At 43.8% G+C, this 20,362-nt stretch overlaps 1 protein-coding gene across 1 annotated transcript in view; it reads right to left on the bottom strand.

Annotated features, from left to right (window-relative positions):
• Positions 1–20,362, bottom strand: part of LOC133553990 (neural-cadherin-like) — a 129,079-nt gene that overhangs the window by 47,626 nt on the left and 61,091 nt on the right. Inside the window, exons 17-20 of the mRNA XM_061902315.1 lie at positions 18,985–19,078; positions 14,738–14,922; positions 10,947–11,182; positions 3,706–3,983 (exon numbers count right to left, since the gene is read on the bottom strand). Of these exons, the coding sequence (XP_061758299.1) occupies positions 3,706–3,983; positions 10,947–11,182; positions 14,738–14,922; positions 18,985–19,078 (793 nt within the window). The remainder of the gene's footprint in view (positions 1–3,705; positions 3,984–10,946; positions 11,183–14,737; positions 14,923–18,984; positions 19,079–20,362) is intronic.

The raw sequence follows: 20,362 nt of genomic DNA, 5'->3' as shown, positions 1-20,362 counted from the left end.
CTTGTCAGCACCATACACACTCTTTATTTTAGTAACACTCCATTCTATAGTTTATTAATCATATTGTTCATGATATATTATACTATATTGTTGATATACATGTACCAAATACATAGATCAATAGATTATATTATATTAGATTGTACTTTATTTATTCCTTCAGGAAAATTTAAATTCTCAGCACAATCCCATTCAAGATCAGACAAACATTACAGGGAGACAGAACAGGATCCTATTGCCCCCTTTTGGAACTGTGCTGTCACAACTCCCTCCAATCATAACAATCAGAAGTTGGCTGACCCGTCAGCGTTCCTGTTCTGTCTTTCTGTACTGTTTGTCTGCTCTTCAATAGGATTGTGTTGAAAATCTGAATTTTCCCACGGGGATTAATTAAGCAAACAATTGAAGATTGCAGTAATGTTGTGTTTGGATAAAAAAGTGATTGCTAAACTGTTACCCCCTTGTTATGTTGGTTTGATGTATATGCTCACAGTATCTATTTATGTGTTTATATATATATATATATATATATATATATATATATATATATTAGTGTCTGCATTTGTTTGACTCAAATATGGACTTTTGCCCAGGCTTAATCATGTTTACGTAGATTCTTAAGGAGGACTCTGCTTCACTATTTTAATGTTTCTGTTGGCGAAGCAGGTTCCAGAAGCAATGAAGTTAGTAGCTGAAGGTTCCACTGCAACTAAGCACCCGGAGTTTGGAAGCCAACTAACATTTTGTGAAGTTCGGTCATGAAGCGACAGGACTATTGTGGGCTATGAAAGATGCAGTGGACATAATGCATGTGAAAGTCCCGCAGGAGCAGAGTCTGAGGCCGCTGGCGTTGACGAGACTGACGGGCGACAAAGGAACTTCCTGCATAAACGCCAGCAGTGAATGTTTATTGCTGCAGTCTTCATTTAAATAGCATCCACTGACGCCTTTGAAGCTTTTGTGGCCGACACAACGCTCAGAAGAAATGTGCTTGATATTCTGCCCGGGGATCGCCTGAAAGACTGTCTTACCTTGGAAAGTCAACTTTGGTGTCTGTCCCCGTTTGACTCTTTAACTTTGGTGTCTGTCCCCGTTTGACTCTTTAACTTTGGTGTCTGTCCACGTTTGACTCTTTAACTTTGGTGTCTGTCCACGTTTGACTCTTTAACTTTGGTGTCTGTCCCCGTTTGACTCTTTAACTTTGGTGTCTGTCCACGTTTGACTCTTTAACTTTGGTGTCTGTCCATGTTTGACTCTTTAACTTTGGTGTCTGTCCATGTTTGACTCTTTAACTTTGGTGTCTGTCCCCGTTTGACTCTTTAACTTTGGTGTCTGTCCACGTTTGACTCTTTAACTTTGGTGTCTGTCCACGTTTGACTCTTTAACTTTGGTGTCTGTCCATGTTTGACTCTTTAACTTTGGTGTCTGTCCACGTTTGACTCTTTAACTTTGGTGTCTGTCCACGTTTGACTCTTTAACTTTGGTGTCTGTCCCCGTTTGACTCTTTAACTTTGGTGTCTGTCCATGTTTGACTCTTTAACTTTGGTGTCTGTCCACGTTTGACTCTTTAACTTTGGTGTCTGTCCACGTTTGACTCTTTAACTTTGGTGTCTGTCCCCGTTTGACTCTTTAACTTTGGTGTCTGTCCATGTTTGACTCTTTAACTTTGGTGTCTGTCCCCGTTTGACTCTTTAACTTTGGTGTCTGTCCCCGTTTGACTCTTTAACTTTGGTGTCTGTCCCCGTTTGACTCTTTAACTTTGGTGTCTGTCCATGTTTGACTCTTTAACTTTGGTGTCTGTCCATGTTTGACTCTTTAACTTTGGTGTCTGTCCCCGTTTGACTCTTTAACTTTGGTGTCTGTCCACGTTTGACTCTTTAACTTTGGTGTCTGTCCCCGTTTGACTCTTTAACTTTGGTGTCTGTCCACGTTTGACTCTTTAACTTTGGTGTCTGTCAATGTTTGACTCTTTAACTTTAGTGTCTGTCCACGTTTGACTCTTTAACTTTGGTGTCTGTCCCCGTTTGACTCTTTAACTTTGGTGTCTGTCCATGTTTGACTCTTTAACTTTGGTGTCTGTCCACGTTTGACTCTTTAACTTTGGTGTCTGTCCCCGTTTGACTCTTTAACTTTGGTGTCTGTCCACGTTTGACTCTTTAACTTTGGTGTCTGTCCACGTTTGACTCTTTAACTTTGGGGTCTGTCCACGTTTGACTCTTTAACTTTGGTGTCTGTCCACGTTTGACTCTTTAACTTTGGTGTCTGTCCCCGTTTGACTCTTTAACTTTGGTCTCCGTCCCCGTTTGACTCTTTAACTTTGGTGTCTGTCCATGTTTGACTCTTTAACTTTGGTGTCTGTCCACGTTTGACTCTTTAACTTTGGTGTCTGTCTACGTTTGACTCTTTAACTTTGGTGTCTGTCCCCGTTTGACTCTTTAACTTTGGTGTCTGTCCATGTTTGACTCTTTAACTTTGGTGTCTGTCCACGTTTGACTCTTTAACTTTGGTGTCTGTCCACGTTTGACTCTTTAACTTTGGTGTCTGTCCACGTTTGACTCTTTAAATTTGGTGTCTGTCCATGTTTGACTCTTTAACTTTGGTGTCTGTCCACGTTTGATTCTTTAACTTTGGTGTCTGTCCACGTTTGACTCTTTAACTTTGGTGTCTGTCCATGTTTGACTCTTTAACTTTGGTGTCTGTCCCTGTTTGACTCTTTAACTTTGGTGTCTGTCCATTTTTAACTCTTTAACGTCGGTGTCTGTCCACATTTGACTCTTTAACTTTGGTGTTTGAGTCTTTATCGCAAAAAAAAAGGGAAAAAACTATTCGATCAACTCAACAATTAGTCAAACGACTTTGATGGACGGCCACAATAGTCGGATGGATTCATGACATAACATCTTTCATAAACACTAAAAGTGTTTCCAATGAGAACTGTCATTCATTCATTCATACATTCATTCATTCACACATTAATTCTATTGATATAACATCTTTCTGGATGCTAAAAGTGATTTTAAATGAGAACATTAATTAATTAATAATTAATTCATTCATTCACACATTAGTTCCATTGACATAACATCTTTCTGGCCATTAAAACGTGTTTCCCAATGAGAACTGTCATCCATTCATTCATTCATTCATTCATTCATATAAGCTACAGACACACATACGGTCATTAGCGTTAAAGCTACAGACACAAAATGGCGTCCTCACATGCGCTCATTAGCATTAAAGCTACAGACACAAAATGGCGTCCTCACATACGCTCATTAGCATTAAAGCTACAGACACAAAATGGCGTCCTCACATGCGCTCATTAGCATTGAAGCTACAGACACAAAATGGCGTCCTCACATGCGCTCATTAGCATTAAAGCTACAGACACAAAATGGCGTCCTCACATGCGCTCATTAGCATTAAAGCTACAGACACAAAATGGCGTCCTCACATACGCTCATTAGCATTAAAGCTACAGACACAAAATGGCGTCCTCACATGCGCTCATTAGCATTAAAGCTACAGACACAAAATGGCGTCCTCACATGCGCTCATTAGCATTAAAGCTACAGACACAAAATGGCGTCCTCACATATGCTCATTAGCATTAAAGCTACAGACACAAAATGGCGTCTTCTTCCTACAACCTGTTGAAAAAAAGTGTAAAAGAGGAACAAAGTGCATTGTGGGACATTGTGGTACCTGTAGCCATGCTGGGTGTCCACGCACACGCCGCCATTGAAGCAAGGGCTTGTGGGATACGAGGAGCAGGACTGATGAGTCAGCTCCCGACCTGGACAGGTACAGACGGCCACGGTCTCCACGGTGACGGACACCAGACTGCTGGTCCCGCAGTCCACCAGTGTGGGCGTGTCCCGCACCTTGACCACGCCCATGCAGCCACCGGCGTCCTGGCACTGTGAGCCGCCGCACGGGTCCACGCCCACCTGGGACACTCGCACCTGCAGGAAGGACTGGAGCTGCCCGCAACACACACACACACACACACACACACACACACACACACACACACACACACACACACACACACTACTTGAGTACTGTTAATCCTTGTTGTTAGTTAGTTAGTTTTCAAATGGCGATTCATATTTATTCAGAGGTGGAATTGATTCATTATTTGTAAGAGTGTATTTATTTTTCCAAGAATTACTTTTTTAAAAGATGTTTTTTTTGAGGCAGAGAAAAGCTTTCAGTGTTTGTCAATCGTTTAGCAGCCAAACATCTCCATCTTGTTCCCATTACACCTTGTTCCCATTCCATTCCATCCTGTTCCCAGTCCATCTTGTTCCCATTCCACTCTGTTCCCATTCCATTCCATTCTGTTCCCATTCCATCTTGTTCCCATTCCACTCTGTTCCCATTACATTCTGTTCCCATTCCATTCTGTTCCCATTCCATCTTGTTCCCATTCCATGTTGTTCCCATTCCACTCTGTTCCCATTACATTCTGTTCCCATTCCATTCTGTTCCCATTCCATCTTGTTCCCATTCCATGTTGTTCCCATTCCATTCTGTTCCCATTCCATCCTCTTCCCATTCAATCCTGTTCCCATTCCACCCTGTTCCCATTCCATTCTGTTCTCATTACATTCTGTTCCCATTCCATTCTGTTCCCATTCCATCTTGTTCCCATTCCACTCTGTTCCCATTCCATTCTGTTCCCATTCCATCCTCTTCCCATTCAATCCTGTTCCCATTCCATCTTGTTCCCATTCCATTCTGTTCTCATTCCATTCTGTTCCCATTCCATCTTGTTCCCAGTCCATCTTGTTCCCATTCCACAATCCATTTTGGATTCAACACCATTCGTTTTTTTCTTATATTAATCCTCAACTTTGTCAAAGCAGCTCCGTGGTTACTTGGAGATGTCTTTTTAAAAAGTGATTCTTATAAAGAAAATAAATAAATAAATAAATAAATGAACACACACATATATATATATATATATATATATATATATATATATATATATATATATATCTGCGATGAGGTGGCGACTTGTCCAGGGTGTACCCCGCCTTCTGCCCGATTGTAGCTGAGACAGGCGCCAGAGCCCCCCGCGACCCCAAAAGGGAATAAGCGGTAGAAATGGATGGATGGATATATATATATATATATATATATATATATATATATATATATATATATATATATATATACAGTATAGATGTATATACAGGGTATACCAGTACTAGTACGGTATCGCAGTACTAATGAATGAAAAAGGGTACTATACAAGCAGAGGAGCATGTTGGGCAGCGCACGCACACAGAGTACTTACAAGCAGACACAGTGTGTGGACAGAAAAGGGAGAATGGACACATTTTGGTGTAAAGAGTCAAGATAAAAGTGAAGTTCTAACACTGAAACACCCTCAGGAAGAGTTGCTTTAAGACACGGCTAACATCCATCCGCAGTGTTTTAGATACAAATGTCTTCCACTTCCAGACTATCTGCTCAGAACCTTGGCCACACCCGAGGTGACCCTGTCTCTGCTGCTTCAGACACTGCCCTGCTGACAGACCTGATCTGTGTCCTGCAGAAGCCGAGATCTCGCAGCCACTTCCGGAAAGCAAATGCCAGGAACCCACGGCAGCTAACTCCAAAGGAATACCGGCCTTCTGACCTCTGACCTCTGACTCTGCTACTTCCTTAGCTTCCTTTCATGTGCGCCCTCAATGTGGTCTTCCCAGGGTACTCTCAACTGGCCAAGGATGACTTCTTTGGCAGTCACAGACCATAAGACAAGATCAGGTGTCAGCAGTCCAATCGCACTTCCTGTGTTCTCAGATCAGACTTGAAGAAGGACTCCTCTCTCAAAGAGGTTTGAGCTGTGAGGTCTTGAATCAAGTCCCTGTCTGACTGATGAAATGAAAGTCTTGCTACCAAATGTAGCCAGAGACTTTCTGCAAGGACTGGGAGGACGTTGTTGTGTCTTCATGAGTACGTAACGCCAGCAAGTGCTCAGGACAAACTGCAGAGTTCTCTTCTGACCACAGGAACTACAGATCTCCTACCATTCAGGTTTACACATCTTATGGAGATCTTACAAGGGAAGAGAGAGTCCATCCGCCAAAGTAGATTCCATGATTTAGTCCACCATTCAAGACTTTCCCAGTCCGTCTACGAACCTTGCTTGGACTGCCCGAATCTGCGAGGGCAAGTCTTTTCTCTTCTTCTGCATCTCTGATCTCCTGAACAACCATCACACCTTCTTCTTTCTCTGTGGAAGACCACAGCACTCAGGAGCTGTCGAGCCAAGTCTCTGTTTCCCCACTTAAGTAACACAGACCATTAACATAGGGCCTAACCAACCTGGACCAGGCACACACTTCTGTATGAATGTTTGGGGTTTTGGCACCAGCCGCTGGACTAGATGTGACTAATCTAAGTCTAGGACTAGATGTGACCAATCTAAGTCTAGGACTAGATGTGACCAATCTAGGTCCAAGACTAAACGTGACCAATCTAAGCCTAAGACTAAATGTGACCAATCTAAGTCCAAGACTACATGTGACTAATCTAAGTCCAAGACTAGATGTGACCAATCTAAAACTAAATGTGACCAATCTAAGTCTATGACCATGAACTGAGGAAGTCTACTCAGTTGAGAGTCCAAAGGTCTTCCAAGACAAACCAATCAAAAGTCCAGTTGCGATCGATTGAATACCCCGGGGACAAACATCTCCTGGTGCTTCAACCAAGACTCTGCATCGTCTTTTGCTTCATTTCCTTCCAGATCTCTTGTCTGGCTGAATGTTCTTTACAACCGGGTCATTGGAGTCCCACAAAGTCTGGAACGATCTTGCCTCGGTCCCATTGAACTCTTCGACCAGTATTCTTTTTGGCTGAGTCAACTTGTGTAATTGCAACCTCACCACGTCTTCACGTGTTTGGTGATGCCCAAGGTCTATGTCCTCCTCGTGGGTCAAAGACACCTCAGAGACTGGAGGTGAACACATGACTCTTGGCATGTTGCAGACACCACCTTTGCAGTCTGCTTGGTGAGCCACGAGAGTCTATAGACTCAATGATTTGGTGATCTGCTGCAAGGGTTAGAGTTAGGGTAGGTGTAGGTGGACAGGGTTGACTTAGAGTTAGGGTTGGTGTAGGTGGACAGGGTTGGGTTAGGGTAGGTGTAGGTGTAGGTGGACAGGGTTGACTTAGAGTTAGGGTTGGTGTAGGTGGACAGGGTTGGGTTAGGGTAGGTGTAGGTGTAGGTGGACAGGGTTGGATTAGGGTTAGGGTAGGTGTAGGTGGACAGGGTTGGATTAGGGTAGGTGTAGGTGGACAGGGTTGGGTTATGGTTGGGGTAGGTGTAGGTGGACAGGGTTGATTTAGGGTTAGGATGAGTGTAGGTGGACAGGGTTGATTTAGGGTTAGGATGAGTGTAGGTGGACAGGGTTGGTTTAGGGTAGGTGCAGGTGGACAGGGTTGGATTAGGGTTAGGGTAGGTGTAGGTGGACAGGGTTGGATTAGGGTTAGGGTAGGTGTAGGTGGACAGGGTTGGATTAGGGTTAGGGTAGGTGTAGCTGGACAGGGTTGGATTAGGGTTAGGGTTAGGGTAGGTGGACAGGGTTGGATTAGGGTTAGGATAGGTGTAGGTGGACAGGGTTGGATTAGGGTTAGGGTTAGGGTAGGTGGACAGGGTTGGTTTAGGGTTAGGGTGGGTGTAGGTGGACAGGGTTGGATTATGGTTGGGGTAGGTGTAGGTGGACAGGGTTGGTTTAGGGTAGGTGTAGGTGGAAAGGGTTGATTTAGGGTTAGGATGAGTGTAGGTGGACAGGGTTGATTTAGGGTTAGGATGAGTGTAGGTGGACAGGGTTGGATTAGGGTTAGGGTAGGTGTAGGTGGACAGGGTTGGATTAGGGTTAGGGTTAGGGTAGGTGGACAGGGTTGGATTAGGGTTAGGATAGGTGTAGGTGGACAGGGTTGGATTAGGGTTAGGGTTAGGGTAGGTGGACAGGGTTGGTTTAGGGTTAGGGTGGGTGTAGGTGGACAGGGTTGGATTATGGTTGGGGTAGGTGTAGGTGGACAGGGTTGGTTTAGGGTAGGTGTAGGTGGAAAGGGTTGATTTAGGGTTAGGATGAGTGTAGGTGGACAGGGTTGATTTAGGGTTAGGATGAGTGTAGGTGGACAGGGTTGATTTAGGGTTAGGATGAGTGTAGGTGGACAGGGTTGGATTAGGGTTAGGGTAGGTGTAGGTGGACAGGGTTGGATTAGGGTTAGGGTAGGTGTAGCTGGACAGGGTTGGATTAGGGTTAGGGTTAGGGTAGGTGGACAGGGTTGGTTTAGGGTTAGGGTGGGTGTAGGTGGACAGGGTTGGTTTAGGGTAGGTGTAGGTGGACAGGGTTGGATTAGGGTTAGGGTAGGTGGACAGGGTTGGATTATGGTTGGGGTAGGTGTAGGTGGACAGGGTTGATTTAGGGTTAGGATGAGTGTAGGTGGACAGGGTTGATTTAGGGTTAGGATGAGTGTAGGTGGACAGGGTTGGTTTAGGGTAGGTGTAGGTGGACAGGGTTGGATTAGGGTTAGGATGAGTGTAGGTGGACAGGGTTGATTTAGGGTTAGGATGAGTGTAGGTGGACAGGGTTGGTTTAGGGTAGGTGTAAGTGGACAGGGTTGGATTATGGTTGGGGTAGGTGTAGGTGGACAGGGTTGGTTTAGGGTAGGTGTAGGTGGACAGGGTTGGATTAGGGTTAGGGTAGGTGGACAGGGTTGGATTATGGTTGGGGTAGGTGTAGGTGGACAGGGTTGATTTAGGGTTAGGATGAGTGTAGGTGGACAGGGTTGATTTAGGGTTAGGATGAGTGTAGGTGGACAGGGTTGGTTTAGGGTAGGTGTAGGTGGACAGGGTTGGATTAGGGTTAGGGTAGGTGTAGGTGGACAGGGTTGGATTAGGGTTAGGATAGGTGTAGGTGGACAGGGTTGGATTAGGGTTAGGGTTAGGGTAGGTGGACAGGGTTGGGTTAGGGTAAGTGTAGGTGGAAAGGGTTGGATTAGGGTTAGGGTAGGTGTAGCTGGACAGGGTTGGATTAGGGTTAGGATAGGTGTAGGTGGACAGGGTTGGATTAGGGTTAGGGTTAGGGTAGGTGGACAGGGTTGGGTTAGGGTAAGTGTAGGTGGAAAGGGTTGGATTAGGGTTAGGGTAGGTGTAGGTGGACAGGGTTGGTTTAGGGTTAGGGTGGGTGTAGGTGGACAGGGTTGGATTATGGTTGGGGTAGGTGTAGGTGGACAGGGTTGATTTAGGGTTAGGATGAGTGTAGGTGGACAGGGTTGGTTTAGGGTAGGTGTAGGTGGACAGGGTTGGTTTAGGGTAGGTGTAGGTGTAGCTGGACAGGGTTGGATTAGGGTTAGGATAGGTGTAGGTGGACAGGGTTGGATTAGGGTTAGGGTAGGTGTAGGTGGACAGGGTTGGATTAGGGTTAGGGTGGGTGTAGGTGGACAGGGTTGGATTAGGGTTGGGGTAGGTGTAGGTGGACAGGGTTGGATTATGGTTGGGGTAGGTGTAGGTGGACAGGGTTGCGTTAGGGTTAGGGTGAGTGTAGGTGGACAGGGTTGGTTTAGGGTAGGTGTAGGTGTAGGTGGACAGGGTTGGATTAGGGTTAGGGTAGGTGTAGGTGGACAGGGTTGGTTTAGGGTTAGGGTAGGTGTAGGTGGACAGGGTTGGATTATGGTTGGGGTAGGTGTAGGTGGACAGGGTTGGATTAGGGTTAGGGTGGGTGTAGGTGGACAGGGTTGGATTAGGGTTAGGGTGGGTGTAGGTGGACAGGGTTGGATTAGGGTTAGGGTAGGTGTAGGTGGACAGGGTTGGATTATGGTTGGGGTAGGTGTAGGTGGACAGGGTTGGATTATGGTTGGGGTAGGTGTAGGTGGACAGGGTTGCGTTAGGGTTAGGGTGAGTGTAGGTGGACAGGGTTGGTTTAGGGTTAGGGTGGGTGTAGGTGGACAGGGTTGGTTTAGGGTTAGGGTGGGTGTAGGTGGACAGGATTGGTTTAGGGTTAGGGTGGGTGTAGGTGGACAGGGTTGGTTTAGGGTTAGGGTGGGTGTAGGTGGACAGGGTTGGTTTAGGGTTAGGGTGGGTGTAGGTGGGCCGGGTTGGATTAGGGTTAGGGTAGGTGGACAGGGTTGCGTTAGGGTTAGGGTGAGTGTAGGTGGACAGGGTTGGTTTAGGGTTAGGGTGGGTGTAGGTGGACAGGGTTGGTTTAGGGTTAGGGTGGGTGTAGGTGGGCCGGGTTGGATTAGGGTTAGGCTAGGTGTAGGTGGACAGGGTTGCGTTAGGGTTAGGGTGAGTGTAGGTGGACAGGGTTGGTTTAGGGTTAGGGTGGGTGTAGGTGGACAGGGTTGGGTTATGATTAGGGTAGGTGAATAGGGTTGGGTTAGGGTAGGTGGACAGGGTTGGGTTAAGGTAGGTGTAGGTGGACAGTGTTGGATTAGGGTTAGGGTAGGTGGACAGGGTTGGGTTAGGGTTAGGGTTAGGGTAGATGGACAGGGTTGGGTTAGGATTAGGACTCAGACACAAGACTCTTGGCTTATTGTAGACCCCATCATTTCAGCCTGCCTGGTGAGCCACAAGGGTCAATAGAGTTAGGGTTAGGATGAAGGATCTGATCTTTCCCTGACTTGATGCATGGCCCCCATGGCAGAGCATAAAGTGGCGACAGAGCAGCTTTCCACGTTGAAGCACAAGACTTCTGGACTTTTTGGTCTGGAACTTCATCCCTCCCCAGACCAAGGGACGCTGTAGTGTCTCCAACGACCATGGGTCCTTGGACCGGTAAGTCTAAGGTCATCCAAGAAGGCACCAATGTGTGGTAGTTCTTCAGAAGCTACTTGGCAGATGACTTGTAAAGCCCGAGTGTGCTACTGCCCCCTGGTGTTTGGGCACAGCACTCACACGCACTTCCAGACTGCCAACGCACCTTTTGCCTGTGTGCCGCCAGGTAGCCGTGCACCTTCTCCGGCTGCAGGAAGGAAGCGCCGGTGCGCACGGCCAGGTGCACGTCCAACATGCTCTGGTCCTTCACGTCCGCCAGGCTGAACAGAAACACGTCCGAGCTCGCCACCGACAGCATCTCAGACAGGAAGTCAGACAGCAGCTGGTAACCGCTGGACTGTCTGCTGCCCCGACGCCGCAGGAAGTCCTGGGCCGTCACCTCTGGCGCACGCACACGCACACACACACACACACACACACACACACACACACACGCACACACCACACACACACACACACACACACACACACACACACACACACACACACACACACACACACACAGTTATTGTCAAGCTGACCTAAATAAAACATTTTAATTTCACTTAAACTAAAGCTGTATTGATGAATTATTGATCAATACTTGCTGTTTAGTGTGTGTGTGTGTGTGTGTGTGTGTGTGTGTGTGTGTGTGTGTGTGTGTGTGTGTGCGTGCGTACTGGCTGTCCACAGATATGAATATCCCAGGCAGCAGTTAAAGGTAATTATGCTCTCAACAATTGGCGCCGGGCCGCCGCAGCGTGGAAGAAGAGAGAGATGTCGGCCATGTTTTATTCACGACATGCTCGCCTGCCGCCGGAAATTACTTTCTGTGAAACACTGCATCAAATGTTGTTTGTGTACCGCTGGGTCGGGAGGAGCTGGCAAATAAACCAAACACGCCTCTCCTCCAGTTGAGAAGGTGCCTGTTTGAGAGTAGTCAGCGTACAGCTTGTATTGCAGGATTGCTGTCAACACAGTCCTGAGACAATAGTAATCAGACTAACTATACTTTGGAATGAGTTAAAACATGTACAGACATAGCTGACTAGTACCTTTAAGGTAGTTTGGAATGACAAAAACATAAAAATATAGTTGACTAGTACCTTTAAGGTAGTAAAGAATGAGTCAAAACATGTACAAATATAGTTGACTAGTACCATTAAGGTAGTTTGGAATGAATAAACACATACAAATATAGTTGATTAGTACCTTTAAGGTAGTTAAGAATGAGTCAAAACATGTAGAAATATAGCTGACTAGTACCATTAAGGTAGTTTGGAATGAATAAACACATACAAATATAGTTGACTAGTACCTTTAAGGTAGTACAGAATGATTAAAAACATACAAAATATAGTTGACTAGTATCTTTATGGTAGTTTGGAATGAGTAAAAACATGTACAAATATAGTTAACCTCAAAAGGGACAAGCGGTAGGAAATGGATGGATGAATGGATAGTACCTTTAAGGTAGTTTGGAATGAGTCAAAACAGGTACAAATATAGTTGACTAGTACCTTCAAAGTAGTTTGGAATGATTAAAAACATACAAAATATAGTTGACTAGTATCTTTATGGTAGTTTGGAATGAGTAAAAACATGTGCAAATATTGTTAACTTCAAAAGGGACAAGCAGTAGGAAATGGATGGATGAATGATAGTACCTTTAAGGTAGTTTGGAATGAGTAAAGGGTTAAAAATGAAGCCTTCCTTTGGTTCCAGTCGACTAGACACGCCTTTCCATCGTTGGCACCGTTGTACACTGACTACTCTAAAGTCACTGGACCTTTCCTAGTAGTGGCTGTTGCCAAGATGCAATCAAATGTGAAGTATGAACACACACACACACACACACACACACACACACACACACACACACACACACACACACACACACACACACACACACACACACACACACACACACACACACACAGAGACAGAGTGTGTGTGTGTGTGCTGAGAGAGCTTTAAGAGGTGTGTGAAGTGAGTTGTTGACAAGGAGGAGGAAGTGAAGTGCAGGTAAAAAGAAGAAAAGAAGATGGAAGTGTCCAATCAAGACGTGCAGAAGAAGAAGATAACAACTCTTCTTGCAGTCTGCACACATTATCTATTATTTATACATCCTGTCTATATACTCTATATATGTATGATGTCACTCATTGTCTATTATTTATACATCCTGTCTTAATAGATACAAACCCTGTTTCCATATGAGTTGGGAAATGGTGTTAGATGTAAATATAAACAGAATACAATGATTTGCAAATCCTTTTCAAGCCATATTCAGTTGAATATGCTACAAAGACAACATATTTCATGTTCAAACTCATTTACATTTTTCTTTTTTTGCAAATAATCATTGAATTTACAATTTGATGCCAGCAACACGTGACAAAGAAGTTGGGAAAGGTGGCAATAAATACTGATAAAGTTGAGGAATGCTCATCAAACACTTATTTGGAACATCCCACAGGTGTGCAGGCTAATTGGGAACAGGTGGGTGCCATGATTGGCTATAAAAGCAGCTTCCATGAAATGCTAAGTCATTCACAAACAAGGATGGTGTGAGGGTCACCACTTTGTAAGCAAATTGTCAAACAGTTTTAGAACAACATTTCTCAACGAGCTATTGCAAGGAATTTAGGGATTTTACCATCTAGGGTCCGTAAAATTATCAAAAAGTTCAGAGAATCTGGAGAAATCACTGCACGTAAGCCATGATATTACGGACTTTTGATCCCTCAGGCGGTACTGCATCAAAAACAGACATCAGTGTGTAAAGGATATCACCACATGGGCTCAGGAACACTTTATGAAACCACCGTCTGTAACTACAGTTGGTCGCTACATCTGTAAGTGCAAGTTAAAACTCTACTATGCAAAGCAAAACCCATTTATCAACAACACCCGGGAACTCTGCCGGCTTGGCTGGGCCCGGGCTCATCTAAGATGGACTGATGCAAAGTGGAAAAGTGTTCTGTGGTCTGACGAGTCCACATTTCAAATTATATTTGGAAACTGTGGACGTGGTGTCCTCCGGAAAAAAGAGGAAAATAACCATTTGGATTGTTGTAGGCGCAAAGTGTAAAAGCCAGCATGTGTGATGGTATGGGGGTGTGTTAGTGCCCAAAGCATGAGTAACTTACACATCTGTGAAGGCACCATTAATGCTGATTGGTCCATACAGGTTTTGGAACAACATATGTTGTCATCCAAGCAATGTTATCATGGACGCCCCTGCTTATTTCAGCAAGACAAGTGTTACAACAGCATGGCTTCGTAGTAAAAGAGTGCGGGTACTTTCCTGGCCCGCCTGCAGTCCAGACCTGTCTCCCATGGAAAATGTGTGGTGCATTATGAAGCGTAAAATAGGACAGCGGAGACCCCGGACTGTTGAAGGACTGAAGCTCTACATAAAACAAGAATGGGAAAGAATTCCACTTTCAAAGCTTCAACAATTAGTTTCCTCAGTTCCCAAACCTTTATTGAGTGTTGTTAAAAGAAAAGGTGATGTAACACAGTGGTGAACATGCCCTTTCCCAACTACTTTGGCACGTGTTGCAGCCATGAAATTCTAAGTTAATGATTATTTGCACACAAAATAAAGTTTATGAGTTTGAACATGAAATATGTTGTCTTTGTAGCATATTCAACTGAATATGGCTTGAAAAGGATTTGCAAATCATTGTATTCTGTTTATATTTACATCTAACACCATTTCCCAACTCATATGGAAACGGGGTTTGTAAGTATGATGTCACTCACATTGTCTAGTATTTATACATCCTGTCTATATACTCTATATATGTATGATGTCACTGGTGAAAGGTGAAGTTGGGACACACCTGTGTTTGTGGTGAAAGGTGAAGTTGGGACACACCTGTGTTTGTGGTGAAAGATGAAGTTGGGACACACCTGTGTTTGTGGTGAAAGGTGTAAGGTGTTCCTCACCTGCCAGGCGCAAGGAGGCGGAGCGGTGCAGGGCTTCACGGGGGAGGTCCCTGACGTGCACCAGGACCGAGGACACCACGTCCTGCCACACACCATCAGACACTCTCACCTGCAACAGGTGAGTTCCAGGAGGTGTGTAGTCTTTGATGAGGAGGAGGCCGCTCTGCTGCTGCAGGATGAAGAACCTGGGAGACAAAAGGACAAGGATGACCTTGGAGACAACTATATATATATATATATATATATATATATATATATATATATATATATATATATATATATATATAACAAAATCATTTTTGGAGACGGGCGTTTAAAAGAAGCAGGCGGTTATTTGCACAAAGCTTTTATTAATTTTTGCAGCAGCCTCCACCAGACCATTATTTGGTTACAATGTTTACTGTCCAGTATTTTTTTTCGTATAAAAAAATGTAAATGTAAAAGCTATTGTAAACATACAAACAAAAAAAACAAGACTATCAAAGGACAAGAGATCAACAAGGCCTCAACATGGCAGTAGTGCAACAATTGTCAAATAGAATACCAATACTGAAAATAAATAAAGTTTTTAAATAAAGCAGCCAAACCGGGAAAATCAAATGATGGTACCAAGTACTCTATAAAAGCATCAAAACAATAATACTGCAGCAAACGCAACCCCAAATGCAACTCAAACCCAGTCATCATCCTCCTCCTCCTCCCCTTCTTCCTCCTCCTCTTCCTCCCCCTCCTCTCCCTCACCCCCCTCTTCATCTAAAGTCTGGTTTCTAAAGGAGGCGTTGTGATTATTCCATCTTGTTTTGAACGCTCCTTCAGTTAATCCTACGTACGTGTCGGATGTGTTAATGTCTTTGCGTGTTACTTTTGCTTGGTAAACGACTGATGTCTGTACGCACCCTCCTTACAGACTTTGCGGAATTCTACAGAACTCAGCAAACACATTTGGAACCTCAAAGACAATGATGTTGAATATTCAATAACATGGCATATTCTTGCATCCAGCACACCTTACAACAGTGGTAATAAAAGATGCAACCTATGCTTAAAAGAGAAACTGTTTATTATATATCATCCAGACCTGTCATCCCTCAACAAGCGCAGTGAAATCATTTCAACATGCTGTCACAGACAAAAACACCTCCTAGGTAACACATGAGCCAATCACCACACCCTACACCTGCCTGTACCCACCCACTCTGTGCTCTATATAAACCATTGTATGTGAATGCTTCCATTAAATCTCCTGATGATTGAGGGAATCCCTCATGAAACACTTCTGTAGAGATGAAGTAGTCTTGGGATTTGTCCCACACAAACATATTGTGCTCTACCACGGTATCGAGCACTATTATCTGGATAATCCACTTAAGATATATATATATATACATATATATATATATATATATATATATATATATATATATGTATATATACACATATATATGTGTGTGTAAGTGACATCATCACCGTCCTGCAGTGCAAGTAACATCATTCAGTTCTTCTTGTGGACTTTGGAGCATCAGAAGAGAAATGAGTGCATGAATTAAAGATGTCAGCTGCAGAAAGTGAAGTTTGAAAGAAGTTTCTGATCAATCAGCGATCAATAGCTGGCCTGACTGCTGATCACACGGCTGACAAGGAGAGAAGCAATCCCATAAAAAGAGGATTCATTAGCATCCATCCATCTCAGCTACAACATCTTCTGCATTATTTACATGCATCCATCCTGCCAGCCAACCAGCACTTTGCCTTTCTAGGCACCCTCACTTCATCTGCATCCATCAGGAGAGTTATGAAGGACTCAGTCAGTGCAGGAGAGTAATGAAGGACTCAGTCAGTGCAGGAGAGTTATGAAGGACTCAGTCAGTGTAGGAGAGTTATGAAGGACTCAGTCAGTGCAAGACAGTTATGAAGGACTCAGTCAGTGTAAGAGAGTACTGACGGACTCACTTAGTGTAGGAGAGTTATGAAGGACTCAGTCAGTGTAAGAGAGTACTGACGGACTCACTTAGTGTAGGAGAGTTATGAAGGACTCAGTCAGTGTAGGAGAGTTATGAAAGACTCAGTCAGTGCAAGACAGTTATGAAGGACTCAGTCAGTGTAGGAGAGTAATGAAGGACTCAGTTAGTGTAGGAGAGTCATGAAGGACTCAGTCAGTGTAGGAGAGTTATGAAAGACTCAGTCAGTGCAAGACAGTTATGAAAGACTCAGTCAGTGTAGGAGAGTTATGAAGGACTCAGTTAGCGTAGGAGAGTTATGAAGGACTCAGTCAGCGTAGGAGAGTTATGAAGGACTCAGTCAGTGTAGGAGAGTTATGAAGGACTCAGTCAGTGTAGGAGAGTTATGAAAGACTCAGTCAGTGCAAGACAGTTATGAAAGACTCAGTCAGTGTAGGAGAGTTATGAAGGACTCAGTTAGCGTAGGAGAGTTATGAAGGACTCAGTCAGTGTAGGAGAGATATGAAGGACTCAGTCAGTGTAGGAGAGTTATGAAAGACTCAGTCAGTGTAGGGGAGTTATGAAGGACTCTGTTAGTGTAGGAGAGTTATGAAGGACTCAGTTAGTGCAGGAGAGTTATGAAAGACTCAGTCAGTGTAGGAGAGTTATGAAGGACTCAGTTAGTGTCGGAGAGTTGTGAAGGACTCAGTTAGTGTAGGAGAGTTATGAAAGACTCAGTCAGTGTAGAAGAGTTGTGAAGGACTCAGTCAGTGTAGGAGAGTAATGAAGGACTCAGTTAGTGTAGGAGAGTTATGAAGGACTCAGTTAGTGTAGGAGAATAATGAAGGACTCAGTTAGTGTAGGAGAGTTATGAAGGACTCAGTCAGTGTAGGAGAGTTATGAAGGACTCAGTCAGTGTAGGAGAGTTATGAAAGACTCAGTCAGTGCAAGAGAGTTATGCAGGACTCTGTCAGTGTAGGAGAGTAATGAAGGACTCAGTTAGCGTAGGAGAGCTATGAAGGACTCAGTCAGTGTAGAAGATTTATGAAAGACTCAGTTAGTGTAGGAGAGTTATGAAGGACTCAGTTAGTGTAGGAGAGTTATGAAAGACTCAGTCAGTGTAGAAGAGTTGTGAAGGACTCAGTCAGTGTAGGAGAGTTGTGAAGGATTCGGACAGTGTAGAAGAGTTATGAAGGACTCAGTCAGTGTAGGAGAGTAATGGAGGACTCAGTCAGTGTAGGAGAGTTATGAAGGACTCAGTTAGTGTAGGAGACTTATGAAGGACTCAGTCAGTGTAAGAGAGTTATGAAGGACTCAGTCAGTGTAAGAGAGTTATGAAGGACTCAGTCAGTGTAAGAGAGTTATGAAGGACTCAGTCAGTGTAGGAGAGTTATGAAAGACTCAGTCAGTGTAGGAAAGTAATGAAGGACTGTTAGTGTGGGAGATTTATGAAGGACTCAGTCAGTGTAAGAGAGTTATGAAGGACTCAGTCAGTGTAAGAGAGTTATGAAGGACTCAGTCAGTGTAGGAGAGTTATGAAGGACTCAGTCAGTGCAGGAGAGTTATGAAGGACTCAGTCAGTGTAGGAGAGTTATGAAGGACTCAGTCAGTGTGGGAGAGTTATGAAGGACTCAGTCAGCGTAGGAGAGTTATGAAGGGCTCAGTCAGTGTAGGAGAGTTATGAAGGACTCAGTCAGTGTAGGAGAGTTATGAAGGACTCAGTCAGTGTAGGAGAGTTATGAAGGACTCAGTCAGTGCAGGAGAGTTATGAAGGACTCAGTCAGTGTAAGAGAGTTATGAAGGACTCAGTCAGTGTAGGAGAGTTATGAAGGACTCAGTCAGTGCAGGAGAGTTATGAAGGACTCAGTCAGTGTAGGAGAGTTATGAAGGACTCAGTCAGTGTAGGAGAGTTATGAAGGACTCAGTCAGTGCAGGAGAGTTATGAAGGACTCAGTCAGTGTAGGAGAGTTATGAAGGACTCAGTCAGTGCAGGAGAGTTATGAAGGACTCAGTCAGTGTAGAGGTGTTATGAAGGACTCAGTCAGTGTAGGAGAGTTATGAAGGACTCAGTCAGTGTAGGAGAGTTATGAAGGACTCAGTCAGTGTGGGAGAGTTATGAAGGACTCAGTCAGTGTAGGAGAGTTATGAAGGACTCAGTCAGTGTAGGAGAGTTATGAAGGACTCAGTCAGTGTAGGAGAGTTATGAAGGACTCAGTCAGTGTAGAAGAGTTATGAAGGACTCAGTCAGTGTAGGAGAGTTATGAAGGACTCAGTTAGAGGTATAAAGGACGGCCATGATGGTGAACTCACATGGGGGCGGGTCCTTCAAAGACGTAGGTCTTGTTGTCCCAGTCATCGGGGTCGGGGGCGTGGACTTTCCCCAGCACGGTGGTTGGTTGGAGGCCTGCAGGAGTCAGAAGAGAACATTCTTCAAACATGTCAGGGGCGTGTCTTATCACAACATCACGTGACAGGAAGTGTCACGTAACAGGAAGTGCAAAAAGATAAGAGGGGTCTGGTTATAAGAATAACAATGACATCATGCTTAATGAACCTAATTATACCATTAAATGAATGGATGAATGACTTAGTAAACACATGAATGAGCTAACAGATGAGGGAGCATGTGACCTGAGGGAAGATGCTTTTATTGTTGTAGCAGAATATGATGATGCTTTTATTGTTGTAACAGAATATGATGATGCTTTTATTGTTGTAGCAGAATATGATGATGCTTTTATTGTTATAACAGAACATGATGATGCTTTTATTGTTGTAACAGAATATGATGCTTTTATTGTTGTAGCAGGATATGATGATGCTTTTATTGTTGTAACAGAAAATGATGATGCTTTTATTGTTGTAGAGTTGAAAGTCTACAAATATGACAACATGAATCAGCAAATATGATCACATGAATCAGCAAATATGACAACATAAATCAGCAAACATGGCCACATGAATCCGCAAATATGACCACATAAAAACAGCAAATATGACAACATTAAAAACTGCAAATATGGCTACACGAATCAGCAAATATGACAACATGAATCAGCAAATATGACAACATGAATCAGCAAACATGGCCACATGAATCAGCAAATATGACAACATTAAAAACTGCAAATATGGCTAAGCGAATCAGCAAATATGACAACATGAATCAGCAAATATGACAACATGAATCAGCAAACATGGCCACATGAATCAGCAAATATGACAACATTAAAAACTGCAAATATGGCTAAACGTATCAGCAAATATGACAACATGAATCAGCAAATATGACCACATAAAAACAGCAAATATGACAACATTAAAAACTGCAAATATGGCTACACGAATCAGCAAATATGACAACACGAATCAGCAAATATGACAACATGAATCAGCAAACATGGCCACATGAATCAGCAAATATGACAACATTAAAAACTGCAAATATGGCTAAACGAATCAGCAAATATGACAACATGAATCAGCAAATATGACCACATAAAAACAGCAAATATGACAACATTAAAAACTGCAAATATGGCTACACGAATCAGCAAATATGACAACATGAATCAGCAAATATGACAACATGAATCAGCAAACATGGTCACATGAATCAGCAAATATGGCCGCATAAAACAGCAAATATGACAACATGAATCAGCAAACATGGCCACATGAATCAGCA

Source organism: Nerophis ophidion, linkage group LG06, assembly GCF_033978795.1.
Source record: "Nerophis ophidion isolate RoL-2023_Sa linkage group LG06, RoL_Noph_v1.0, whole genome shotgun sequence".
NCBI classification, from domain to species: Eukaryota; Metazoa; Chordata; class Actinopteri; order Syngnathiformes; family Syngnathidae; genus Nerophis; species Nerophis ophidion.
This window is presented reverse-complemented; position numbering and strand designations above follow the sequence as displayed.